This window comes from Apis laboriosa, unplaced genomic scaffold, assembly GCF_014066325.1.
Source record: "Apis laboriosa isolate Shangri-la unplaced genomic scaffold, ASM1406632v1 scaffold68_cov148, whole genome shotgun sequence".
Taxonomy (NCBI): Eukaryota; Metazoa; Arthropoda; class Insecta; order Hymenoptera; family Apidae; genus Apis; species Apis laboriosa.
Window position 1 is genome coordinate 2,441,772 of NW_025224135.1, and position 27,995 is coordinate 2,469,766.

General features: G+C 32.0%; 3 protein-coding genes across 5 annotated transcripts; 2 read left to right on the forward strand and 1 right to left on the reverse strand.

Moving 5' to 3' along the window:
• Window positions 1-120: 120 nt before the first annotated feature.
• Window positions 121-27,951, reverse strand: LOC122718640 (elongation factor-like GTPase 1). Its single transcript, XM_043943846.1, has 5 exons — window positions 24,575-27,951; window positions 24,244-24,366; window positions 23,958-24,112; window positions 1,172-1,359; window positions 121-457 (listed from the first exon to the last, which is right to left on the reverse strand). Exons 1-5 carry the CDS (start codon window positions 27,115-27,117, stop codon window positions 269-271), a joined length of 3,198 nt encoding a protein of 1,065 aa, XP_043799781.1. The 5' UTR covers window positions 27,118-27,951; the 3' UTR covers window positions 121-268.
• LOC122718642 (protein giant-lens) lies at window positions 4,463-10,737 on the forward strand. Its single transcript, XM_043943850.1, has 4 exons — window positions 4,463-5,767; window positions 8,723-8,943; window positions 9,083-9,254; window positions 9,699-10,737. Exons 1-4 carry the CDS (start codon window positions 5,513-5,515, stop codon window positions 9,945-9,947), a joined length of 897 nt encoding a protein of 298 aa, XP_043799785.1. The 5' UTR covers window positions 4,463-5,512; the 3' UTR covers window positions 9,948-10,737.
• LOC122718641 (mucin-1) lies at window positions 14,285-23,511 on the forward strand. 3 transcript variants are annotated; one of them, XM_043943848.1, is made up of 6 exons: window positions 14,285-14,738; window positions 15,975-16,847; window positions 20,105-20,359; window positions 21,929-22,079; window positions 22,293-22,415; window positions 22,496-23,511. In XM_043943848.1, the coding sequence occupies exons 2-6, from the start codon at window positions 16,050-16,052 to the stop codon at window positions 22,618-22,620; spliced, it is 1,452 nt and encodes a 483-aa protein (XP_043799783.1). In that variant the 5' UTR covers window positions 14,285-14,738; window positions 15,975-16,049; the 3' UTR covers window positions 22,621-23,511. The 3 variants fall into 3 exon arrangements, with proteins under 3 accessions (XP_043799783.1, XP_043799784.1, XP_043799782.1); XM_043943849.1 differs by lacking the exon at window positions 14,285-14,738 and adding an exon at window positions 14,961-15,040; XM_043943847.1 differs by lacking the exon at window positions 14,285-14,738 and adding an exon at window positions 15,018-15,380.
• Window positions 27,952-27,995: the final 44 nt, after the last annotated feature.

Genomic DNA, 27,995 nt, shown 5'->3' on the forward strand with positions numbered 1-27,995 from the left:
TAATTTATTAAAATAATTAATATAATTAATCACTTGTAAAATTTCATTAATATCATTAGTTAAATTGTGCAAAAGGATTTAGGAAATGGAAGATTTTTATAAATTAAATAAAACTCGAACTATTGGTTAAATTGTTATATTCAGGCTGTTGATATATCCAATGTGTATATAAAAGAAACGTGATGCCGCATGCGCTGGATAATATATACAGCCTGAATGGAAAATCGCATGAAGAAAAGTATAGCATAGTGTGTTTAGTAATCCAGGATTACTTGTTCTTGGAAAGAGTACGTTGTTTTTCCGCATGCGTAACAAGTTGAGAATCCACAGGTAAACCTTTGCGTCGACGGACTGCATCTATATATTTCTTAGCTTTATTTTCGCTATCAGCTTTGTCACCAAAATGTAGATATTCCTCGTCCGTGGAAGGCGTCCAATAAGGATCTTGCTCGATTATCTACAAATAAAATTATTAATATTATATTAATTTATACAATATTATTATTATATTATAAAATTCATTTAATGCTATCAATACCAACCAGTTATAGTAATAATTTTTTAATATTGATATTTTTATAAAATTTTTATTTTTAATATATGATACTATGTAAATTATTAAACGCAGTAATAGTTTAACTCGATAGTTTTAACTTTTAATAAGATATATATATATATATATATATATATATATATATATATATATATACATATATATAAGTATATTATATTATATTAAATAAGCGAAAGTATATATGTTGCTATATAGCCTTGTTAAGCGGATTAAATTTCTTGATATTTTTATCAAATCATGAAATGCTAATTTATTCATATTTAGAATATATATATATATATATATATAACTTTATATATAACTTATGTTATATCATTTTCTTCGTGAAATAGTTAGAAAAATGAAAATAAATAAGGATCTACATAAACATAGATAAATAAATAAGTATATTTATTGGGGAAAAAATCATTTTGATTTTTGCAATTAATTAATAATTGATTAATTATAATATAAAATTGATTAATAATATAGAATTGACCAAAGAAAAACAAAGAATATTTCTATATATTTTTGCGAATATTTAATACTTCGTGATATTGAAAAGTGGAAAAATATCGAGATATTGACCGCGTGTTCCCTTTATATGGAAAAACTTGCCTCCCAATGACTGAAAACCAGTTGAGGACTGGCCAGCCCGGATGTCTGAGTTCGCAGTTCCCTGGCAAGTTGAAAACTCTCTGGTACAGGTAAAGTTGCAAGTACGCGAAATTGTCCACCAAATCCGAGAGCACTTTCCGCGGCAATCACTCGTCCTTGTCTTTTTCCAAATACCGCATATAATTTCCCTGAAACAAAAAAATTGTTTTTTCTTTTCTGTTTCTTTATTTTTTTTTTTTTTATTATTAAATATATAACAAATTTTAAAATTCTACATTATTTTAATAATAATTTTGAATTATGCTTTTCTTCAAAATATAAATATATTTTGAAACAGTACATTTAAACAAAATTTCATATACTATATAAAAGATATATAGGAGAAGATGTTTTATCATCGAAAAAGATTTCTAGGTTACATGGATAATGTCTCCCTTCCCAGTTAAGAAGATCTCTTTCTCTGTCGGTTGAGATTCTTCGCTAGGACATAAAGTGAAGACATAGAGTTGCACAGCATTTACAGTCAAAGAGTAAAGAACATAGTTTCCGGTCGTAGGTTGCGGCACCTGCACTCACCTGCCCTTTTCCATCCTTCTCCCATTGCCGGTACATACAAGAATCTGGTGTATCCCCTTTTTTTACCTACTCGTGGTAACGTTACGATCTCACTGCGTACCACATGCATACATACAAACACATTTCCCTCTCTCCTTCGCTATTTCCTTTTCTCTCCCTACTATGCTGCAATCTCGCTGTTGAGAGTTTCACCTCTATAACTTTACTTCCAACGCTACAATCCCCCTCTCTACTAGCTTCTCTACCTCGATGCTCTACTCTCTCAACCCCACCTTGTTTTCAAACTCCTCGTCGAATCGTAAGCAAGTCTTGCTCCTCTCTCAACGGGCAAGAATTCATTCATGCCACACACACAGTGGTTCTCTAAATGGAGATGGAGCGAATTTATTAAAACATTGTAATGAATTATCGCCAACAACAGGAAAACAAATCTTCAAAGGTAAAAATAAAACTTAGGTTTTAAAGATGCATGTATTATTTATGAGTTAAAAGATTGCACATGAAATCGCAGTATAATTAAACTATGTATGTAAAAGAAAAGATCATAGATTAAAGATCATAGATTTAGCCTTTTTTAACGAGGTTATCGCGTACATCTATCGTTATTCCGAGTTCTTTTCTCGCGCATTTACACGTTTAAATTTATACTTATACATAAATACATCGAAACAAAGGAAGAGAAAGAAAAGTTAAAATGAGAAAAAAATTCTAATTTGTAGCAATGAAGAAATGGAAAGGAATGAACGAATGAATTACAAATATATATATATATCAATCACAATTCTAAAATAATCTGAACCAATGCTATTTATACTCTTTATCTCATTTGCTTTGACTTATATTCTGTTCTATTCTTCGATCTGATGCGACCAGATAAAATCAGATAGAATCGGAACAGAATCTTATCTCCCTTCCTATTCGTTTTTATAAATAAAGGAGAGTAAGAGTACAGCAATTCAGGTAGACAGAGGAAACAAATGAGAGAAGAGTGAAGAACTGTGAAGGAAAAGAGAAAAAGTATGAGTGAATGGATCGCGGCCTCAATCAATGAAACAGCGATCCTCAAACTCACGATCGCTCTTTGGAAAATCTTATATGATTTGGGATCGTATATTTTCTAACTTTAAACATTAATTTTAATTACAGTGATAAAATAATATGAAATTTAAGATACAGGAGATTTAAGAGAGATTTTAGCTATCAATATGTTTTATATATATATATATATTTTATTATTATACATTTTATATATTATTTTATATATTATATATTTATTTATTATATATTTATATATTTTACATATATATATATTTTTTATTATATATTTAAAATATAATATTTAATATATAATTAAAATATATTATTATATATTTTATATATATATATATTTTATTATTTCGTATATATATATATATATATATATATACAAGAAAAGAATGTTATTTGTTCTTTGGCAAATGCGTAAATATTTAGAATATATAAATAATTTTTATTATTATTGTCACGTAATTAGATTTATTATTGCCTGTATGTTACACAATCGGTCACTTATATTATAATGGCAGCACACAACAATCGTTCGTACACGACGGTAATTTTAATGAGCGGTTGCTATGGCGATTAGATACGAATCTGCTATTGAAATTGTTATAATTGCCAATCATCTTCGAATTTGAATGAATACTTTGAAATGAAAAATACGTTGAAAAATGTGCAGTACAATCCATTTTGATCCCGCTTAACCAACGTAATCACGTAAGTTTGATTCGACAGTAATATCTTTCGAATACAAACGCGATCTCGCGTTGAGATAATCTTGAGAACCGCGTCGACCAACCGCCACCCACACACATTTTTACGCGTTACGTAGTAGATTGTACCGATTACTTATGTGTTTCGCGTTGCCCCTATCCCGAGATATTTCCAACTATGCTTGGTAAATGTTACACGTGACACGGGGCTTTTTTCCTATTCTTGGGTTACCATCGCGTTCCTGCGTTCCATACAAACGATCCCGCGAGAGCAACAAGTTAATTTCATCATTGTATTACAACGCATTTCGAGAGTAAAAATTCTTCGAAGATATCTCTCGGAAGAATAGACGCTGTTTTCTTTTTTTTTTTTTTTTGCACGGTAAAAATTACTATCGAGCGAGGACAAGGAACTTGTATAGACAGATATAAAGGCGAGTTGAGCTATTAAAAAATAAACGAAGGCGGAAGCAAAGGGACAAAAGGATAAAAGAAACGTAAAGGAGAGGAGATAAAAGTTGAAAAAAAAAAAAAAAGGTACGAGCAAGAGGAAGTATGAGGGGAAAAGAAAGGCGAATAGGATAAAGGAGGACGAAAAAAGGAGAAAAATAAAAGTAAAAGAGAGAGAGAGAGAGAGATGGCAAAGCAGAGCAAGAAAAGTCTAAGTAACGAGTGTGGCTTGGACTCGGTGGTTGCATCCGAAGGAGAAGGATGGAAGGAAAGAAGAGAGCTGTGTCGAAGTGGAGTGGAGTGGAGTGGAGTGGAGTAGATTGGAATGGAATAGAGTGATGCGGTGTGGTATGGTGTGGTGTGGTGGAGTGGAATGGAATGAAGCATGGGGTGGAGTGGAGTGGAGTGGAGTGGAGTAGAGTGTAGTAGAGTGGAGTGGAGAGTAGAATGGAGTGGGGTGGAGTGGGGTAGTATGGAACGGAGTGGAATGGAGTGGAGTAAAGTGGAATGGAGTGGAAAAAGAAGAGCAGAGAAGGGAGACTCATTCATGTTTTGCCTCTAGCTGTTAGAAGTTCAGTCGAACGAATAGTATAGGCACGACGCACCGCGAATGTTGCGAGTCGTTTAACCTCGGACTAAATCGAATCGTGTTGCAAAACATTAATCGTAAGACCGTTCGAACGTAGGATGTTGAGCACGTAGGACGTATATGATAAAGACGATAGAACGTGGAGAACGCAAGGACACGAGAAATAACGTGAGGTATATCGCGTATTAACGATATTCAGTGTACTGTGACTGTTTTCGAGAGCGTAGAGTGCAACACACCAGCCACGTTGCTGTTGTTTCACCGTCGGTGAATGTGTTTTCTGTCATTGAATGCGATAACACTAAGAAAATTGAAACACTGGAAAATTCGACTTCACGCACGGAGAGGATCGAATCAATTTTAATTGTTCAGTTTCGTTCGATGGATAAGCAGAGAGGATGGTTAAGAAAAAAAATAGTTTTTGAAAATTGATATTTCTCTTTTTTGATAACACTCGTTTGAATATAAAGATATTCTATTATGGTCAGCGGTGATAAAGGGAAGACGACACAACAATTTGTGCGAGGAATAATTATGAAAAAAAGATTAATAATATTTATGTATTTTTGTTAAGCTATTATTAATAACGATAGAAATACGATATCTCGAATCGAGTTCATTGAAACGATATATAAGAAATCAAGATCGATTTCAACATATTTGTATTATGCGTCAATGAAAAATGGGAAATAAATGGTTACGATGAATCGTGATATATTTATGTGCAAATGTATCCTATTGACGATATTATTTTGACTTTTCACCTTCGATTTTGCTCGAAAATTGACGATCACATTGTTTACATAGCGATAGAGGCATTTGTTCGATGATCGGTGATCGTTGCGATCACCGATCAGTAAAAACTTATATATCAAATATATTATTTTGTTGGACGCGGGGAAGAGAAAAAAAGAAGGAAGAAAGAGGGAAAAGAAGGAAGGAAAAGGCCAGGAAGCATCGCGCGTGCGCGAAAGAATGGCCGATTTGATCTGTTTTTTGTTAGCAATGTTCGGGCAATTGCTCGTTCGTGAGAGCAAAGGTAGCCTTCTTGGCGTAGAACTCGACGAAACTGGACAAAAATTTCTCAATGAATATTTGTCTTTCGATGATGGAAAGTATCTTGCAAAGTTGCAAGAGTTTGAAGATACAGCGATTGAACTTGATTTGATCGATCAGAAGAGGAAACATCGACCAATACATCAACCGCCTAGAGTCCTTTATCAAATCGGGGTAAGTTCCTGTTGATTCAAATCAAATTATTATCTTCGATTTTTTTCTCTACGTTATTAAGCTAATATATTTATAACGTTTTGTTCACCTGTTGTGAATTCTTCTATGTATTCGCTGATTTTTAATAACTATATTAAAATATATACTATTTCATAAAATAATTACTGTGATTAATCAAATGATTTAAATAATAAATTTTTTAATAAATTTTTAATAAATTTTAACAAATTTTTGTAACGAATAATCTCGTTAAAAAATATATCATTAATTATTAAATCTTGCTTTCTATTTATTTCGAAAAATTTGTTATTTAATTTACAATTATAAGAAGACAGTCAAGTTTTTTAATCGTAAAATTATCGTAAGATAAATATCTCTATTTAAAACTTGTATCTCGTGATCCTCCATGTTAATGAAAAATGTTAATGAAAAAATATAAATACTCTTAAATTCTTAAGCAAAAAGATATTTGTATAATACTTATTATTATACTCTTCAAATTATCTAATATAAAGAGAAAAGAGAAAGTTATCGTGTGATCAATTTGAAAATGACATTCCTTCGACATTTTTCCCATCGCTATTATCAAACATTTATATGACCAACTTTCTTCAATTTATTCTCTTTCACTATTCCATTATTTTATGAAATTTTTAAATACAAGTATATTTTATATTCTGTATAATAAATAAATTATTTTGAAAATTTTATTATAATATAAGATAAAGTCATAGTATATATTTGCATAATTTGGCAATCGAATAGGAAAATAAGCGAACAACAATATACTATACAATGTAAAAAGTTTCATAAAAATTATGAGAAACGATATAAGGACAAGACAAAGAGATAAAATTCTAAGCTCACATCTTTAAATGATCGCCGCGTATATTCCTTGGATTATCTGTCATAATACGTAACTATATATATATATATATATATATAAGTATATATATATATATATATATATATATATATGGAACGCGGAACACACACACATACACGCGTACGCACACGAGCATATAGTTATTATACATACTATGGCTCAAGAACCAGGTGTCATTTTCACTGTGGCTATGAGAGAAGCGAGAGACGCGTGAGAACTTCCGGATGGAACGCGCAGCCTTTCCGGCCTCCCTATTATCCCATTTTAGTTTGCAGCCACCGAAGGTTTTAATACGTACGATCTTCTGGGAACGGTAAGGCAGAGGTAAAGTGGGGATGGAAGAAAGAGAAGGGAATATGGGAGAACGGAAGGGACTCGGCAATAAGAAGGTACAGAGAAAAGAAAAAGTGGCCAATCATTTTAAAAGAGACTTGGTTGCCTGATATACTTATAATATTAACACAGTTCTTTTTAAAATTGATTCTATTTTATTTTATCATTATTTTATATATGTTTTTCATTTTTCATGATATAAATATTTGAATTTCCATGAATCTTTTAACTTAATGTATATAAACTTTATAGAAATCGAAAGATACTTCAATTTATTTGAAAAAACGAAAGCAAAGAAAATGATCGAATATTTTGAAACGATAGAATATTTAAAAATTTTAAGATCGATAGTTATGATATTTATAATAAATAGATTTATATCAATGATGAGATATTAGAAACTTCAAAAATGAAATTCGATTTTTATAAATTAAAGCTCAGATTTCAATCTATCTCTATGCATAATTGTTACAATTAATTGTGATTATTGTTGTTAAAATTAAAAAGATGAGAATTTAAATTCCTTTTCGTTGTCTCTTATTTATTTCTATACTTAATTTGATATTTTTAAATATGAAGACTAAAAAAGATGGAATAGAGATGAAAAAAAGACGTATACTGGTAAAAATCTAAGAAAGGGAATTTGAGATGTTTAGCTTAGGTGCTCGAGCAGCACGTAGATTGCAAACGACGAGTCGACAGGACGTACGTGATTGCCTCATTCAGCGGATTGACCGACGCCGTTTGAATAGTGTAGTTAGACCAGATGTCTATTCTTTAACAGAGAGGCACGTACTCTTGAGCATGTTACACAGAACTTCCTTTGCTCAATCGGTTTTTCTCTCTTGCACACGTGCTCGCAAATTCTTTTCTTATTTAATGCAATCTTGTGGATTTTGATTCATTTTTTATTTATTCAAAAATCGCTTGAATTAATCGATTTATCAATTAATAAATAATATATAATGCATTTTCTTAAAATCTTAAATTATAAAAATTATACAAATGAAAATTGTCTAAAATGTTAAATGTGATGATATATATCTTTTTCCGAGAGATATTCCAAATTATTTTCAAAATCAAAGTTATCAATGATACGATTAAAATAAGTTTAACGATATGACAATATAATCTTCAAATCACATTCTACAATATTTTTATTTTATTTCAAATAGATTAAGTTAAGTGTTAAAAATTATGATTTGCAAAACATAAACAGAAATGAATCGTGAAATAAAAATGAAGAAATAATAAATAAATATATTGAGTAAAAATATTGAAAGTACTAAGTATGTATATCTTCTCTGGTCCTTTATCTGTCCTTTATAGGCCGAACGTTTCTTGTGAAGCGGGGTCAAGCTGAAAACGGTACGTGGTGACCGTGATCCGCTATCGATCGCGTTGTTGCTTTTATTAGTCTTCATTTCAAAGGACTAACGGATCTTTGTGTTGTTTTTTCATTCTTCGGCCGATTAATTCTTACAGTTCGAAATTAAAAATTTGTTAAAATCGATATTTAACAAAAACGAGAACAAATATAACAATATCGAACACGACAATCGAATTATTTCTAAATCAACGATATAATGAAGTGAAGTAAGTCGAATAAAAACTTAATCAATTATTTCAAGTCTGATTATAAAATAAACTCTCAGAATCTTCGATAAACATTAATTATATTTACGCTTTATGCGTAAAATACTAATAGAAATATTTTTTTGATTATAATTTTTCAGGATAGTGAAGATGAATTACCCGAATGTTCGGACCGAAGTGAAGTTTGCAGCAAGGTGGATTTATACGGATCACCTTGGGTCGAGAGGCAATGCCGTTGTCCGGATGGTCGTACTTGTCCCAGTAGTTTACACGGAGACGACGGACATACGATAGTTGATAAAACACGACAGTACAAGCTTTGCGAGCCGGTGAAACGTCTACCCATCTGTCGTTACTTCAAGTTAGTCGCGATCGTCCGTCTAATCGAGAGTATACATCAAGTAGCGGAACGATCAAACGTACCGATTCGCGAATGCTTTACGCGTCTAACACAGATATACACGCGTCTCGTATACAAGATGGCCGTTTACTGTTTACAGAGACGTCACATGGACCTTAGCTCCTGGAGGGGGACCAGCTAATGCAACGGTTCAGCGAGTTTATTGCCGATGCCGACCAGGCAGCGTACCTTATCTAGTTCGAAGACAAGCCTATAGGTCTTCTGAGGGAAACCCAGGATTTATTTATGCATTTGCGTGCTCTCCTCAAAGCGTAAGTCTTTTTCATTCGTTCGTATTCGCATTTGTGTTGGCGTACGCATTCCCATTCCCTTTTCCGCTTCCGTACGTGGTAAATATACATATGTATGGTATATTTATTCGTTACAAGCTCACGGTTCGTGCTAGGGATACGGAACTCTAACCTCATTTCATTTTTCTCGATAACATGATTATAAAGAATAAAAGATAAAGAAAAATTTACACTTCAAGTATATTTGAAAAAATTTAAATGCTCATTTCGTTATTCGCATATTATTCGCTTCATTGAAATCAAAAAGTATATAACGAAAAAATATATATATATGTATCTCGCATGCATGCATATATTTTGAACATCCTTGAATATGTTTGAATATTCAGAAGAATCTTTTCAAGCAAATTGCTGAAAAGATGAAAAGCCAAATAAATCAATTTTGAATTAAGTTAATTTTTTCAGAGATTACGCTGTCAGCACAAAGAACCTTGTCGATTGTTCACTGTACGAAAGAGACGGAGTTCACAGCTTGAAGAGGTAAATGCATCGCCTCTTTGTCAGTGTCCAAAAGGTCATCGATGTCCAAGAAGACACACCGACCCAGGTTCACTTCCAGCAAGATCCTATTCCGGTGTATTAGAAATTAAAACGTATAGTGGGTATTGCGTACCTTCGCAATCGCATCATTCTGAAGCGATTTATAACGTTTGAATTTAAAAAATTTAAAACTCAGTATCGCACTATTATATATACATGATCGTATAATGAAATAAGAGAAATCATCAACTTGTGATATTTGTGATCGGCATGTGCATTGTTGATGTGCATTATGAAACTGTCAAAGCATTCTTTTTCAAACAAGAAGAATAAGAACAAGAAGAAAATCACGGAAAGCGATTAACTTCAATTGATCCCAACTTTTGTATCAAACTTGGATCTTTTTGAATAATTTCCGTTCATTTTGAATCTATAATATATTTTGAATCTATAAGTTTACCGTCCAGAGAAAGAGAGAGAGAGAGAGAGAGAGAGAGAGAGAGAGAGAGAGAGAGAGAGAGAGAGAGAGAGAGAGAGAGAGAGAGCGAGCGAGAGCGAGAGAGAAAGAATAGAATCCATTAAATACGTTGAAATACCGCATTATTCTCTTGACTTATATATACTTATGCATCGAAATACATATGATATCATTTTGACGAGGAAATTAAATTTTTCTCGTTTTTAATCGAAAATAATAAAAAATATTTGAACGTTGAATATTTCGTTCGGTTTTGATGGGAAATATTTGTTATATATATTTGTATTGTATTATATAGGATGTTATATAATGATCACATATTTAAACTAAAAAACATTACTTATAACATCCCTATTTACTGATTGTTTTGGGAACGATGTTATCTGTGAATTGTATTCGGTATATTATATTGCTAAGAATTATGTAATATCGTGTTTGTAAATATTTAATTTTTAAAGAAGTGAAATAAATAAATTTCACTATTAACTGCGCCATCATTATTAATAACTATTACACTATTGCATAACTATAATTGTCATTTATTAATAAATTACAATTACTAATAGATTTATTATTATCAAGATTATATAATTAAATAAGATCATCAATTTTCTATTTCTTTAACAATATACGAATTAAAACAAAACAATAATTAAATTAGATTATGTCAAAATTCAAATTAAAAAAAATCATATGAATTAATAAATAATAAAATAATTATAAATTAATAAATATTAAATAAAATAATACTAAACATAATTTGAATTTAAAGAATCAAATTTGTTTCCCATTTTTTTCGCCTTTCATAAAAATAAATAAATTTTCTTCAATCGATAAATTAAATCTTTATATAGATACAAGTTTCCAACATGCAACGCTAGATGGCGAAAGTTTTAAAATTGTAAAGTACTAACGCTTTCTTTACATAGCTTAAAATCTGAAAGTTACCGATTAGAAATGTATGAATTGTGAGCAATAAAGTTAAACCAATGTTCGAATATTAATTTTTTGCATTTGAAATATATAATTTAATATTAAAATAATTTTTTTATATATTAAGCTACATTAATAATTAAATTAGCAGTTGATAATGTATTATTGTAATTATATATACACGTCATACGTAACAATTTGTGCTGAAAAAATATGAGTGTTCTAAAAAGCATATTTATCAAAAAATTATGATGTAAGAAAATTTATGAGAAAATATAAAAGTAATATGGAAAAGCGAAGGAAAAAAAAGAGATATTTAAAAATATGATTGTGAAAATTGATTAAAAATAGATATATTACGTGAATGCAATAATAATTAAAATAAATTTAATTGGTTGAATTTGCAATAGTTTATTACATATATTAATACGTTTCGATATCGGTTGTTCAAGTATAACATGTAAATTTAATTAAATCACTATTGTAGATAGTACGTATCATTTACACATGCATTATAATGTGTAAGGATACATTAAAGAAATCGTTACATAGATTGGTTACATTTGCAAGGGGAGGATCAGCATGTTACAGAGATCGGAGATGTAGGGCTAGAGTATGCAAAAAATCAAGACCATGTCAGATTACAAACCTATCGTTCAATGATCTGGTTTCGACGGTGCATAGATAAAATAAACTGGTAACTAGTTTCCCGATGAGAACCAGAATGATTTCATGCTCGATATATTTTTCTGGTATTCGATCGAACGCGTGAAAAGTAGCGGTACCGTTGCTATCGATGTTATTCGATTTGCTTCCGTTTTCGCTTTTTTCGAGTACGGTTCATGCGCATGCGCAATTAACTCCATGTAAATTTAAATACTTGGCTCATATATACGTTTGTTAATTTAACGGTAATATTAATTCAACTGGCATTTGCAATGAAGAAAAAAACAATAAGAATAAGAATACGAATCTTTTCTTATCGAAGTATGTATATTTCATTAATCCCCATGAGATGAAAATTAAGAGGAAGAGATAATTAAAAAGAAAAGATACAGATACAGAGTAAGAAAAATATAATAAGAAAATAAGCAAGAAACCAAGGAAAAGGAAGTAAAGCGTGGGAACGGAATAAGACGAGAAGGAAAAAAAGGTTGCATTTACACTTCGATCATCGAAGTGTACTGCACTTTTTTTTTTTTTTTAACGATCCGGTACGCAAGTTTTTTCTACAACCAGGTTTGTTACGATTCTCTTCTGTCAAATTTCGTCCCTAATAACTCTCTCTTCGAAAATAATATATCTACAGCTATCGATCTAGAGTATTCAGTCGGTAGTGGATAGGTAGATGTGTCGATGGAGGAGCAAAGGAAGGTAGAGGATTGGCGGAGATGCAGCTTAGGATTCCACGCATAGTCAAGGAGTCTCTGGTTGGTTGGTAAGTGGGACTAGTCGGGACTCATAGGCAGCATGTCTCTTCTACGAGGCTCACAGTCCCATTCGAAACTCTGAAACGCGTCTAAGCGTGGCGTGTTCGCTTCCTCGGACAAGTTCCTCGTCGCTCGTATATAATATATTTCCTTCTCTTTTAAGATTCCTGGATGGAACAAAAAAATCTCGATGATGCGGAAATATTTGAACGATAAGACCGTAATTTGAATCGCTCGAAACTCCGTCAAAGCGAGTGTCGAGCGTTCGATATATTTATCGTGAAAACTTCTGATCATCGAAACATCGCCGGAACGAATAGTTTGATCGATCTATTTCTCGTTCCATTATCGATCTTTTCTCTCACGAAAGAAAGGTGGTCGCCGTCCAGCTATAGTCGCGCACAACCGCAGCCCGGGAAAACTGCTATTATAACAGGCAACACTGCGAAGAATCGAAACTAGCCAGAAGACTAGATCGAGGTTGTGCTCGGGGGTCGGGGTCGAGGTCGAGACCCAGATCAAGATCAAGATCGAAAATCGAGGTCGTGGTTGGATGGTCGAGGGTGAGTTCTGAGGGTCTATTTATCCTTGATATTTTCTTCATCTTCTATATTATGCGATCATATATCATGAATCGCTGACGATAAGTATATTTTTTCTTCGTTAAGATCATTTACTTTCTCTAAGTAGGAAACGATTATGCACACTTTCAAACTAGCGTTAAGGCTAAAATTTTATTTAATTTTAATCCATTTGAACCGTTGAGACATTTATTTGTTTTTATGGCAGAAACATCAGGATGTGACTAATTAGAAATGGAAATAATTCCTTTACTCGAGATAAAAAAAAAAAAAAAAAAAAAAACAAAGAAATTACATATTTGAGAAGTTGAAAGTAATCTTTTCTAAATCGAGGTCATGCGAATCACACGTACAAATTCCATAAATTCTCATAGATTCTTCATGTAATAATTAAAAATGTTGAACAGAAATGAAGAAAAAAATAAATACAGGAAGAGAGAGAGTGAGATATATTCATTGAAACGAATTCACTTTAAACTTCCTAGATAAATCAATCATATTTCTGACTTCTATTGAAAAAAAAAAAAAAAAAAAAAAAAAAAGAGAAAAAGAACACAGGGATGCGATAAACTTTGAGTATTTTCACGTTTGATTTCCATATGACGTATGATGGGATACCGTTCGTTATAAGTGTCGACGATGAAACAGGTGCGAATAAAAGAAATAAAATGAATGTATAAAGTTTATAAGTGTAAAAGTCTTCAGCTTTATCCTCATCAGAGTTATCTCTTGATCATAGTTCTCAACTTGCTGTTGTAATTCATCTGATAATATTTATATGTATAACTGTTTCATTGTACTTTTGAAATGCGCATAAAAGCTAATCCAACGGATTCAAATCTTATGAAAGGAGTGAATAAACATATTTGTTATGCTGTCACAGACTCATAATTTTGACATTAATAATATTTGATCTATTAGAATTTTTTTGCCTATTTTATAAATATTACATATTTCTGAAATTATATATATTTCTAAAAAAAAAAAAAAAAAAAAGAAACAGAAAATAAAGAATTTTTCATAATAATCGTCCTAGATAATACAAAATAATAGACAATTAAATAACTCGACGATTCGATAATAAAAAAGTGAGGTTAGGTTTCTCTTCATTGGATTTCAGATGTATTTAGATCGCAATGTAGATTGAAATTTGAAAAAAAAAAAGAAAAATTACATGTCAAAAAGAAATATATATAAGAAAAATTTAGAAATAAAATAATATTTATTTTATCGTCATTAGAATTTGCGCGTAAAAGAAATCGAAAATAAGTGAAAGAAGAAGCGAGTACATATAACGCATTGAGGGTTGTAATTAAGTAGATACAGTTGATCCCAAAAGTATTCAGCCTCTGTAAATATTTCACTAGTTGCTTCTTAATAAATATAATTTTTCATTCTATTCTATTTCCTATCTAAAATAATTATATCATAGAAGTAATACGACATGTTAAAAAATTGACATTCACCTTTTTTCAATCGATGTATAATTCTTCGTAAAATATACGGAATATCCTGTGCGGCTATAATATCTTTGGAATCAACTGTAAGTACGTTAACTGCTCGAGTGGATTTTACTGGTCATTGCATGCCGCGGCCTTGAACATGCAAAGGAAGATAACGGCTTGCGAGAAATGTAACAGGTTAACCTGATTTCACTGCATCCGCATGGTGAATATGCGCGGTGCTATAATTACCGCGACACGAGCGACACGAGCGGCGAGTATGTAACGAGCAAATGAATCGTAAAAACGTCAAATATAATATATTAGAAACGCTTATTATGCTCACTACTACTTATTATTTATAGTTTGCACTTTTTCGATCAATACACGCAACACACAAAAGGTAAGATTTATTAAATAGATCCCTTCTTTTTCAAGATGTATTTACTCACTTTTCACTCTCACTGTGTATCCATATAATATTCAATTCTCTTCTTTGAATTAGAAGAGAAGGGGGAAAAAATTTTCTTCGAAGAATTAACTCGCGAATTCTGGAACGCGGTTTCGAAAAAAGGAAAAAAAAAAAAAAAAAAAAAATAGAGGGAAAGGCGAAGAGAGAAAGGAAGGAAAGATGGATGGCTACGAGGAAAACAAAAGAGACGAGATCAAAGGTGAAGATTCCGTGGTATAATGGCAGAGAAGAATAGGAGGCACACGTGACCTGCGTACACAAGCACGCTATAGTGTGTTCAAATTTAACGATTCAATTGAATGTCGAGAAAATCGCGCCCCATTATTTCTCTCTCCCTCTCCTCCTCCCCCCCCCCTCCCCATCTCACTCTCTGATGCATAAAAAAAATTCCGATACCGTTAAGGAAGCTTGAACTTTCCCTCTGCATTCGATCGTTTTCCTTCTTTTTCTCCTTCTTCCTTCTCTATATCATTTTTCCTCCCTTCTAATAGACTCTTTCCGACACAGTCTACTCTTTTCGTTTAGAAAGACGAGAAGATGGTATTTCCCGGTATACCGTGAAAGCTAGAGGAAAGAAGCGAGCGCGTGAGAAAGGAAGATATCTGAAACGAGATTCCATGCGATCTCTCGTTCTATCATCTTACAATCTGCATCTCCGATTCACGCTTCTGCTATTCTCTCTTTTCCAGGGCATTAAATTAGAAATAATTTAAATGATACTCAAAATAATTCAATGTTATCGATTGATTAATTTCAGTGATAATAAAAAATCCATTTGCTGAAAGGAGAGGACAAAAATAACATCGAATAAATCTAATATATGCTAATATATATATATATATATATATAATGATTTTATTTCTAGAAGATACGAGTTTGAGAGAAAAGTCACGTTGAAGAAAATCTATTTCCTCGATCTTCAATCTTCGCCAAGAACGAAATGAAGTCCAGCATTCGAGCGGCCATATGGTTAGTCCCGTTGGCAGTCGGATGCATGGCTCTGCCGCCGCAATTACAGGCCGATCTGATGAGTAGCGGGAAGATGAAATACCGGCGTGCGAAGGCGCCATCGTATTTCAACGAAGAGGAGTCGAGCAGTTCGGTGATTGCATCGAGCGGTAGCGGCATCGATGAGAACAGCATCGGCCCCACTACCATTAGCAACGTTGCAAAAATCAGCAATGGCGGCGGTAGCAAGAACGTCGATGCCATTATATCAAACCCGCTTCCTCCTCGCCGCGTTTCCGCCACGATTAACGGCGACTCGATCACCACGCTCCTATCCTCCTCCTCCTCCTCGTCCTTGCCGTCGGCGGTGACGACGTCGACGCCGGCGTTAACAATGTCATCGTCGACGGGTCACGATTCCTCTTCCGCCGAGCTCGCGACGGGCGGCTCGTCGACCTTGTCGATCGCGGACGCGAAAACGGAATGGGGAGCACCGTCGTCGGTGAGCAACCGTGGCACGACGACCACGAGAACGACGATGAAGATGTCGACAACGGCGATAAATACAAGCAGCTCGAATTTAACCACGTTCCCCACCGAAGCCTCATCGAGAACGATCGCTTCGAATCGAGACGCGAGCACCTTTTTACCTTCCTCGAAGAAATCGACGACTAGCTTCAACGAAATTACCACCACCCCTGCCTCGACCTCGTCGAAAGAAATGAGGGAATCCACGGGCAAGATCCGACCCCAGATCAAACTGACGATGAACTACACGAATCTTGGCGAGGTGAGTAAATAAAATTATTACTTCATCCTGATTTTGCTCTTTCCTTTCCTTTATTTTCTCATTTTTCGTTACGAGTTTCCATCTTTTGTATAAACAATTCTTTGATTATGAGTTGTAAAAAAAGAAGAAGAAGAAGAAGAAAAAAAGCTATTTGCATAGGTTTTCGAATTTTATGGTTCTGTAAAAATATTAATTTAAAAATGCAAATGATAGAATGAATATATAGGAATATATAGGATTATATATAAGGAAAAATGATCGACTACTTTCTAAAAGTAATATTATCCAAGAACATCGGATTGCAGATAGATCGTATAATATGATTGTGTAGTTAGAAGCAATAATAATGAACCATTCATACTAAATTGTATTCTCTTTAAAATCTTCTCTTTTTCTAACTCTTAATTGATTCATGTATGGATCTTTCACACTCTATGTCTTTGTATATCTACACGTGCTCGCTCTCACTCACATTCACTCGTTTAATCGCTCATTCATTCGTTTGTTCAATTCAAACAAATTATGCAATGATTCTTGAAAAATACTTAACTATATCCATTCAATAACACGGATAATCAGAAATTCAACGTTCAACGTATTAAAATTTCACATAATAAAAAAAATGTTATACGCGCCTATTATTCTAGATCAATCAATCTTCATTTATTCTATTATTATTATTCAAAAAATTCTATACCTTTTCTTTACTTTTCTTGTTTGAAACTTTACTAAAAATTCAAGATAAAATAAACGATGATCTGATAAAAATTTCACCTTAATCGATTTAAAAAGAATAAATAAATTATATATTCAAGAAATATTCGATTATTTTGAACAATTATTTTTGAGAAAAAAATTGCACTTCTCTATTCAATGTATACAATATTGTTCCTTCTTCTTCTTCCTCTTTCTTTCTCTCTTATTTTTTTTATTTTCTTCTCTCACGAGAATGAATCATCTTATTTCATTTGTGTACTTTTAAACAGGATGGATTCTATACGCGGAACATTTCACGCGCAAAATATAACTGTTTAAGCTATAACTATGTTTAACTATACCATAAGTACCGTAACTACACTGCTATAAAGCGGTTAAGTTTCACAGGTCAAAGATGTGTTGCAACTAAATCATGCACTTTGTTTAACCAAAACAAACTATTCTTCTCCTGTAATGAACTTCACCATTTTTTTCTTTTTGCCTGAACAATTTCATTTTCCTTTATCTATTTCTTATTTTATCCTTTCTCATCCTCTTTCATTCCAAGTCATTGACACGATATCCGGTAATTATTTTAATAAGGATCGAGTTGCGTTTTTTATCCGGAAAATAATTTCACACGAAATATATATTACTATTTCATGATTGGAAAATCAGATTGCATCAAATGTGAAACATTCTCATGTGTATTATATTTTATATTAAACAATTAATAATTTTTTATATCGACTTTATTTTTATAAACGACAAAAAATAAAGCAAAAACGTGTAGCAAATATAGAATTCAAAATTTAAAAAATTTCGAATTTTTTTCTATTTTTGTGATTCGATATTTTAAAAAAAATAAATATTTTCAGTTTCAATTTTGAAAAGTTCATATATGAGATTGAGGTTAAGAGGAAGATAGGAATAGAAATAAAAATGTTATAAACACACAATTTCACGTAATAAAATATGATAAAGTAATAGATATAAATTTCTTGTGAGTTAAGTTGAAAAGCGAGTTCAACAATATCAAAATTTTATTTTGCAAGCAATTTACACTGGAAGGAAAGAAAAAAACTATTAAAAGTAGCCTAAAAGTTTTTATTTTAAATATGAGATTATTTTGATAGAATATATTATTAAAAATAATATTATATATATATTTTATAACGATAGACGTTTAATATTAAAATATTGCACATATTGTATATATAAAACATTATTTTGATAATAAAAAAAAAGAGAGGAAATTAGTTTCAATCAAGATAATTATGTCTTGAGATTGGTTATCAAGAAATAAAAATGAACAAAATTATAATTATCTTACGATTACGATTATGATTATAAAATATTATATCGATCATATACCTTCAATAAAAGTTTAATCAAATCAATCGATTCTTCTGAATGTATTTCGATATTATCAACGCCATCTACGAATTTAGCGAATTTATCGAAATTACAGTTCGCGCGCAAAACTCGTGAATCGTCGCGACACGTAACATAACCTGTATAAGTTAAAGGGATGAGACAAGATTCTAAATATATTCTTCGACTGGATATTGATCATATCGTTCATCAATTTAGATATTGATATTAAATTCAATGTTTTTTTTAGAAAATTGTCACGAATCGCATTGCTCGTTTTAACGTTTCAAAAGGAGGGCAAGTGTTCATGACCGTGACGTGCGAGCGGATCGGCTGATGTTAATATCGGTAGTGGAACGTGACGATACCAAAACAAGCAGAAAAGAATGAAAAGAGGAAGAGTATGAAGGGAAAAGAAATAAAAAAAAAAGAGGATAAAGAAGGTATCGAACGACTTTGCTACACGCTTTTATTGTAATTGCTCATTCAACTGTACGTGTTCGTAAATTATATCTGTATACTACGTAGATAGTATATGTGTTCGTAAGACAATTTTCTCGATCCGCTTTGAATGATGAAATGTATTCAGTTATGAAAATAGCTGTTCTAGATTAATATTATACGTGGTACATTTTAAGCAAAAAATAATCGTTAATTATCAATCTTATGATTAACTGGATGAAAAACCGGACTAATGAAACGTAACGATAAAAGTAAGAATTTAATTTCTTTAACGGCATTCTATTAAATAAGAAATAAATAACTACTTTGTACAATAACGAAAAATAACGAAAAAGAAAATAATGATGGTTATTGAAGTAGTTCTTTGTTCGTAACATAAAATCGATTATTCGAAGATTTGAGAAGATTCTTAGAAATTGGCAAAGAATTAGAGAATACCGGACATTAACGTCGGCATCCGTACTGAAATGCTCTTGGAATTATACCTTTAGCAATATTATCATAATGGAACAATCAACTTTGTGGTTCACCAAGAATCATCAAGAATCATCACGATCGTGAATTCACGACACGACAAATTTCTATTCTAGTCTTTCCTATTTCTTTTTTCATTCCTCCCTTTAATTATTAAAAAATTTCGGTTTCAAGTTTAATTCAATTTTCATCGAATCTAGAAATTCGATGCCATGTCTAACAAAAATGCTTGTTTATCGATCGATTCATAGACTGGGGTACGATTACCGGAGGGTGCGAGCGCAGCTCTTGCAAAACCAACCAAGTATCACTACTATCCACACAATCAGCATATCTACTTGTTACCAGAGTGCGCGGTACAGCAAGTTTGCAATGCCGTTTACGTTAGGCTGAATTTTACTCAGCCTCTGTGCGCTTGTCCAGGAAGATACCGCGACCCTTGCAGCGCCTCACTCGACAGCGACGATCTCCACACTACCGAGCTGGTCACCGACCCACGAACCAAGGTTAGTCGCCTTGCCGCACTATCCTCTTTACTAGACCTTTCTTTATTCCTTTGCTTCACCGTGTATCTCTTCTCTCGAGTCTAGAATGTTTCTCTTTTTCTCGTTACGCTTATCGAACCTCGTTACGTTTAACACAACGAAACGAAAGGAAAAGAAACGAACGGAACGATACGGAACAGAAGTCAATTCGGTTCAATTCATCGAAACGTCGGATTTTGCGCGTAATTCAAATTTTCTTCAAATTTCTCCTCACTCTTACGTAAATCGTACAACGGTTCCAAAGTTTGGATTCGATCTTATCGAAATGTGTGAAGCGAAGAGACGTAATTTAATTTAATTTTTTTTATCCGAGATTGACGTAACGTAAATTTAATCTTTGACGTTTCATCATCTCTCGTAACTCTTTTTTTTTCTTTAATTTTTTTTTTTTTTTTCGTAATATCTGATTAATTATTTTTTTTTTTTTAAATGATTACTTTTAAAATCTCTATCGCCAATTTTACAGACACGTTTTCTCTTTCTCCAATCAAAAAAACGTCGTACAATTTTGGGACGAAAAATTAGTGGCTATTAGTTACAGACGATGATTGTCATTAAACGTTTGATACACGATAAGTTGTTCAAACGTTTAGAAAGTTAATAATACCGAGATATAAACAATTTATGTACACTACTTATTATGTGGGATTATGGGAACTGGATGTGGATAGATAAAATCGTGTAGATGTTCCAATATTCCCAGACGAGAGTAATTTCTCTCTCTCTCTCTCTCTCTCTCTCTCTCTCTCTCTCTCTCTCTCTCTCTCTCTCTAGCTGATTCGTTCTTTTCTTTCTCTCTCTTGCTTTTCTTTAACATCATACACGAATACACGATAATTATTTACTTTTATTTATTTATTTATGTAATTAATTAAATTACGTCAATTCTATGAGAAGATAGGAAATCGAAAACAATCTTGTCTATTAAAGTATATATTTCAATTCATGATCTTAAAAAAAATAATTTTCAAATTTTAAATATAAACTCGATTAATCTTATCTCCGACCGTCTACATTTTTTCTCTCATCTCCTCATTTAACCTCGAGAATACCATATATATATATATCATGTGCCCGCGGTGTAGAAACAACGAAAGTCAGACGTACGAGAGAAAAAGAAGCGACAGAACGATGGCAGAAACCTTTCTAGAGAGCATAGCGCGTATACAAAAAAAAAGTATGCTTCTTCACTTTCAACCAGTGTAACGAGTTTTCGAAATGTTAAACTAATGTTTTTTTATCCTAAATAATCCTGATAAATCCTAATAATTATCTTAAATAAACTATCCTCTGCAACGATAGAAAGACCATGCCAACTCAAATATCTTTATTATTAATTAGAATTTGAAAGTTAGTTTCTAAATTTAATCGTTTAAATATTAAGCGATCAGAAATGATTTTTCTTAATTGAAAAATAAATTTTTTCTTGCATTTGTATTTGCACATACAAATTTGTTTCATAAAAAGGAATAACTTAAAAAAAAAAAAAAATGGCGCATTTGTTAATTGAAATTTTCTCTCTCGATTTAGGCTCTAACATTGGTGAAAACATGTGAACCGGTGGCGGAAATGCGCGAATGCAGAATACCAAGAGACTGGTCTCTCCTCGCGCTACAAAACGTACGAACAGGGAAATCTCATTATCTCGTTATATGTCGTTGTCCCGACGCCAATATATTGGGTAAGAAATACGAAGAGAGGAAGAAACAATATTTTCTAATTTTGAACACTGATAATATTCTTGTGAAACAACATTATCTTCTTGTGAATCAAAACTATCCTTTTGAAATATTTCGAAAATGATCACATGTAATCACATATTTTATGTGACTTTATATTTTAACACGAAATTTGATATAATACAATATATATATATATATATATGTATGTATAGAGGGTCCTATGAGTCACGATCAACCAACATACGCGAGCGTACCAGGAATACGTGTTTACGGGATGATGTGCGTGCAAGGGAATCGAAAAGGACGACCATTAAGATATAAACGCAGTGTTTCAGGTATGCGCAATAGATTTTTGCGCATATTAATCGTAACAATTATACCGAATGGTTGATTTCAACAAATTTCGTCTCTACAGATCATTTCCATCGAGAGATTGACGAGGAGTCTGCTGCATACAGCGACAGTGAAGAGACGAATGAACGATTGAAGTTTCCATGGTACAAAGTACGGCAACTAATGGATTCAATTATTTGGGATTAGATTTATTAGCTAAACTTCCAAAATAAGAAAAGAAAAAAAAAAAAAAAGAAAAGAAAAATACGATACGATAAATAATTACATTATGCTTAGCGTCATTTCACATTTTATTTATTAAGCATCTCTCCCTGCTTCGCTTCGCTTCGTTTATTTATCGATCCATCTATTTTTTAATGTTTATTTATATATCACGTTATATTATATTGTACCAATTGTACGTCAATAATACCCGTAACATCCATTCTGATATATTAAAGTAATGTGACAAGAGTGTCAAAGCCATTTCTTTGATAGACTTGTATTTTGTAATTTGGATTACACGACGTGATCGTATATAACGATCGAATGTGCAACGAACGTTGAATATATAATTGCTATTACTATGATATTGTATACCCTGGTTCAAACTGATTTGAACAACGACTACATTCCTTCGAGATGATGAATGGATATAGAAACTTCTTTTGGCACTGTTCCAAATGTGCCTACTTTATCAACCGAAGATAAATATAAAAAATCATAATACCTTTTTCTTCGCGATCAGACATATCTCATTATCTACTCTAACATTTTAAAAATCTATCTATGATTTTTTTTTTAACAAAAGAATAAAATCATGATATTTTCACATTATTTCACACGATAAATTGCTTTTGATTTTTCATAGAAATAGCTGTTAAAATAAAATTTTTTTTCAAAATTATTATTGTTCAGCTTATATTCTGATTTTTTGCCGATGCGTTATTCAATGAAACCAATGAACGATGCACAAAAATCGTGATTACATCGAATAATATATTTCTTGTACTTGATTATTTAATGGACACTATGATAAAAAAAATCGAGAGACAAAAATTTATTAGGTAGATTAGAGGATAATATTATATTTGATTATAAATATCATATTTAATTATATTCTGTTAACTTAACTCTCTAATATCATATGATTTTTTTATCTATTGAGCAGATTTTTCTACATTTTTATGAATTTAAATTACTCTATTTAAATTACTATTTACTATATTTTAAAATAATATTATATATAAAAATTTCTTACAAATTTATAACTGCAATAGTTATATTTTTAAAAAATATTCATTAAACAATAAATTGTTTCTTTGTTTCTTTACAAATTTTTTTGTTTTAATAATGAAAGATATATATAGAAAAATTCGATAATATGCATATCTTCTAATTGACCTAATAATATTCATTAATTCATGATAATCAATCTTTTTTTCCTTCCATTCATTATAATTTCAAATAGGAAAGGTACAAAACAAACAATGAAATTGAATAAATAAATACAAAAATATCTGTTTAGAATTTATCTCACTTACCCAATACGTCCGAATTGACTAAAACACTGCAGCTATACATAGGTGTAACTAATCGAGGATGTCTTGAATTGAAAGCACGGCGGCAAGCTTCTTTGCATGTCGACATCAAATGACCACCATCCACATGTCCTTGATTTTGATGTCCGTTATTTTCACTAATAACACATTTTTTTTTTTTTTTCAATATTCGATTCTATCATCGAATTAAACAAAAAGTAATAATACGAAAAAAATAGATAAATATTAAGAAACATTAATTTACTATACGAATAAAATGTATTTATACCTTTGAGAATCTTGATAAATTTCCCATTTCTTCACAACAAAACAGACACCCATCATAGGTTCTTCGCATAGAGGTCCAGCAAGCGTTGCCAATTGAAAACCGTTGACCATACCACTTTCATAACTATATCATAGATAATATAAGTTTAAGTATCAATTTAGAATGTTTGATTACGTTTATTAATGATATAAAATACTTTAAATTTATTTCGCTTAATTGTTTTATTTAATATAAAGAGGAGAGGAAATATGTGAAGTCAAAAATGAATATTTATTATAATTATATTAGTTTTCTTCTAAAATTTAATTTTTCTACGTTGATGAATACTCACGGAGCACGTGAATCCGTAGACTTTGAATGGCCTTCCCAAAATTTTCTCTGTTTGTAGTCGGTTTCGTTTAACAAGATGTTAAGACCACAATTTCGTGGCCCGAATGACCATATTTTATCTAACACATCCTTTTGTCCCGCTTCTCGAAATGCAATCGCCAATTCAGTTTTAAACGTTTCTAATGCCCGTTGTTTCTTTTCCGACATCGAACACAATGATTCCATTTTCAGGTCCAATGCAATTTTTCCACTTTCTTCCTCTTTGTCTGAACGTGATTTATCATAATGATAGAACAGCTTTATTAAATCCACGTTTTTTTCCAAAATCTTAGTTACCTTTTCCGGTAAAGGTCTCGCGTCGATTTCAAAGTAACACTGTCGATTCGCTGTCCAAGTAGTAAAACTAACATCCTCGGGTTTTTTTTCAATCGCTTCGTTTACCATATCAACTTTCGGAGGAGGTACAACCGTTTCTCTAAATGGTACGATAGGTTCCGATACGTTTACATCAACTCTCGCATATCGTAACTTCAAATCTTCCAAACACCTTTCCAAATGCACTTCTCCAGCAGTGTTCAATACTATTTCCCCACTCTCTTGAATGTGAACAATGGCACAGGCATCTGCTTGATTAAGCAATTTCAAGCCGTTGATCAATGGCTGCAAATCATTCGGATGTTTTGGTTCGAGTGCAACACGCATTATGGGTACACCGAGTGAAGTTAGTTCCGAAAAAGATGGACAAGCAATGGTGGTGGAAAGGGTCGCTGTCTTTAATACATGATCCTCCAGATCACCAATTCCGAATACGTTACCAGAAAATATTTTATCGGCAGGTTCTAATTCTCTGCCCATCAAAAGGTATAGTTTTCGTATAGTAACTTTAGTCACGTGTTTTCCAGGTTTTAAATCTTTTAACGTGATATCCTCGTCTATCACAGATTCGCCCGCTTTTTGTCGTTTCAATATTTCGCGTGGATCATGTTTTGGACCTAAAACGTATACACTGCATCCCTCTCTTAAACATCCAGAATAAATCCGAGCGAACGCTATTAATGTAGTTTCGGAATTTTCATCTTCCTCATCGATTTCTTTCGAAACCATATTTTCTGATTGCGAAGATTGACCGCCGTTTAAATTGCTGGTATTAATATCTTGCTCTGTATTTTCAGCCATTTGTTGTTTCATCATTTTTTCCGCGTGTTTTGTTCGTGCTATTTCTCTTCGTTGAGCCAACTCTTCCGAGGTTAAAGGTTTCGGTTTATTTTCTGGCAATACTTTTTTCTCTACTGGAAACATTTTCGATATAAATACAACGATAGGTGAATCAGGAGAAGGATCGCAAGCTAAAAATGTCTCTTTTAATTGTCTCGTTTCTTCTGGTAATGCAGAGAAATCAAAGTTTCCGCTTAGTAAACGTTCTACCTTCTCTGAAGTTAAATTATGCGGCGCTGGAACTTTTTCACATATAACATCGAGGCAGGCACGAGCCAAAGGTAACCACTGGGAACAAACTGCTTGTAATTGAGCCCTACAATCTGTATGCCTTAAATCTCTTGTTGTCAACTTAATATCCATTTTTTTAGCCATTGAAGCTACTTTTTCTTTATCCTTACGAACAGTTATTGTTTCATATAAAGACCAAAGATTATCCAAAATAAGTTGAACAAATAGAGGTTTTTTTGCTTTCTCTTGAGCTCCTTTCATTATTCTTTTTGTTTTAGTATTTACATAATAATCTCCCCAAAGTGTTTTCAATAGAACCTTTTCGCTAAAGCCTAATTTGGCTGAAAATATATTGGCAAATTCTTTGATGCCAAATCCCCAGCCATCTGTAGCACTGGAAAATAAGACATTACCTTGTTCAGGAGAAAAATATAAGTTGGAATCATCTATATCTTCTAGAACAGATTGCCAATCTGCTAGATTCCTCTCAGAAATATTTTCCATTTTTTCTTTTCTCAATTCTTCTTTTTCTTCACGTTCCATTACATCACTGGCAAATAATTCTCCCATTACAGCATTGACCTGTTCTAAAACTTGTGTTAAATGCACATAAGCATCTAATGCAGACAATTTCATTTCTGTAATCAATCTATCTATTTTATTTAGTACTAAAATTGGTTTTAAACCTTCTGTATAAGAAATAGATAATGCGCTACGTGTTTGTGGACATACACCTTCTACCACATCAATCACAATGATGGCACCATCACAAAGTCTAACAGCTGTTGAGACTTCTGAAGCAAAATCTACATGCCCTGGAGAATCAATTAAATTGATAGCAAATTCTTGACAATTATATTTATGATAAAGAGTAATAGAGCTCGATTTCATTGTAATTCCTCTAAGTTGTTCATCGGGACGACTATCTAAATATCGTAATTTACCAGCAAGTTTATTAGAAATAATTCCATTGCTAGCAACCAAGGAATCTGCCAAAGTCGTTTTGCCATGATCTACATGAGCTAATATACAAATATTTCTTATATTAGCTGGTTTGCTTTGAATTTCACTTAATTTTTCTGCACTAATGAGTCGCATTATGTGATTAATTGTGATTCTGTGATTAATTCATAAGCAAATATAAATGTGAATTTTTGAAGCATTGATAAATGTGCAAATATAAAATACAATATGAATATTAAACTGAATGATAAATCTTGAAGATTATAAGATGTGTAACACTGTCGATTTTATCAAACAAACGAAGAAATGATATAAGTACGTCGAAAAATAAAGTCTAATGTATAATATATTTTTATGTATACGATGTACTTATGAATGTATTAGCTTGATAAAATAATAGTAAACACTATTTCACTTTATTTTGTTTCCACAGTACGTAACGTTCGACAAACACAAGGATGTATCGTAGCTTTGTTGACATCGTCGTCGTCTTCCAAAGCATACCACTTGTTTCAGTTGCTCAATCGGTCGCAACACTGACAGATTATTAGTCAGAAAATGACGGTTGTAATTATTTCTTTTTTTTTTAATCTCACTGGACATATATTTGCTAAAGGAGAAATCTTTTTGACACTTTTCTTTATCTTCACAGGTTAGAATCATTAATATAAAATATTACTTTGTAGCTTGATCTTTTATCTTTTAGAATCTTTAATTGTGTAACCAAATATTGTTTTCAATCGTTACAAAAAAATTAATTTTAGCATTGCTTCGAAAAATTCCGAAATAAAAAACGTGTCGAAAATTTAGCGTGCACCAAAAATCATATATGTAGTCATAACACGTAACGAATAAATGCTCGAATTGTTTCTACTTTATTACTTTTATCAATTAGTCATGAAAATTGCTCGAAAACAATCGTTATTAGCCTTATCAGAAATTGATAAACAATATTAAAACCTTATGCAAGAAAATTTCAGTTATAAGACATGTGTTATATGATATAAATGCAC

What these genes read in the sequence shown, in the direction of transcription:
- LOC122718642 (XM_043943850.1), top strand. Translation starts at nt 5,513, where the DNA reads ATGGCCGATTTGATCTGTTTTTTGTTAGCAATGTTCGGGCAATTGCTC. An exon ending in GAGTCCTTTATCAAATCGGG is followed by an intron (nt 5,768 to 8,722) that starts GTAAGTTCCTGT and finishes ATAATTTTTCAG; the next exon opens with GATAGTGAAGATGAATTACC. An exon ending in CCCATCTGTCGTTACTTCAA is followed by an intron (nt 8,944 to 9,082) that starts GTTAGTCGCGAT and finishes TACTGTTTACAG; the next exon opens with AGACGTCACATGGACCTTAG.
- LOC122718641 (XM_043943848.1), top strand. Translation starts at nt 16,050, where the DNA reads ATGAAGTCCAGCATTCGAGCGGCCATATGGTTAGTCCCGTTGGCAGTC. An exon ending in TCCCGACGCCAATATATTGG is followed by an intron (nt 22,080 to 22,292) that starts GTAAGAAATACG and finishes ATGTATGTATAG; the next exon opens with AGGGTCCTATGAGTCACGAT. An exon ending in ATATAAACGCAGTGTTTCAG is followed by an intron (nt 22,416 to 22,495) that starts GTATGCGCAATA and finishes TCGTCTCTACAG; the next exon opens with ATCATTTCCATCGAGAGATT.
- LOC122718640 (XM_043943846.1), bottom strand. Translation starts at nt 27,117, where the DNA reads ATGCGACTCATTAGTGCAGAAAAATTAAGTGAAATTCAAAGCAAACCA. An exon ending in AGTCAATTCGGACGTATTGG is followed by an intron (nt 1,360 to 23,957) that starts GTAAGTGAGATA and finishes TTTTTGTTTCAG; the next exon opens with GGAAATTATATGCGGTATTT. An exon ending in TGGTTTTCAGTCATTGGGAG is followed by an intron (nt 458 to 1,171) that starts GCAAGTTTTTCC and finishes TTTTATTTGTAG; the next exon opens with ATAATCGAGCAAGATCCTTA.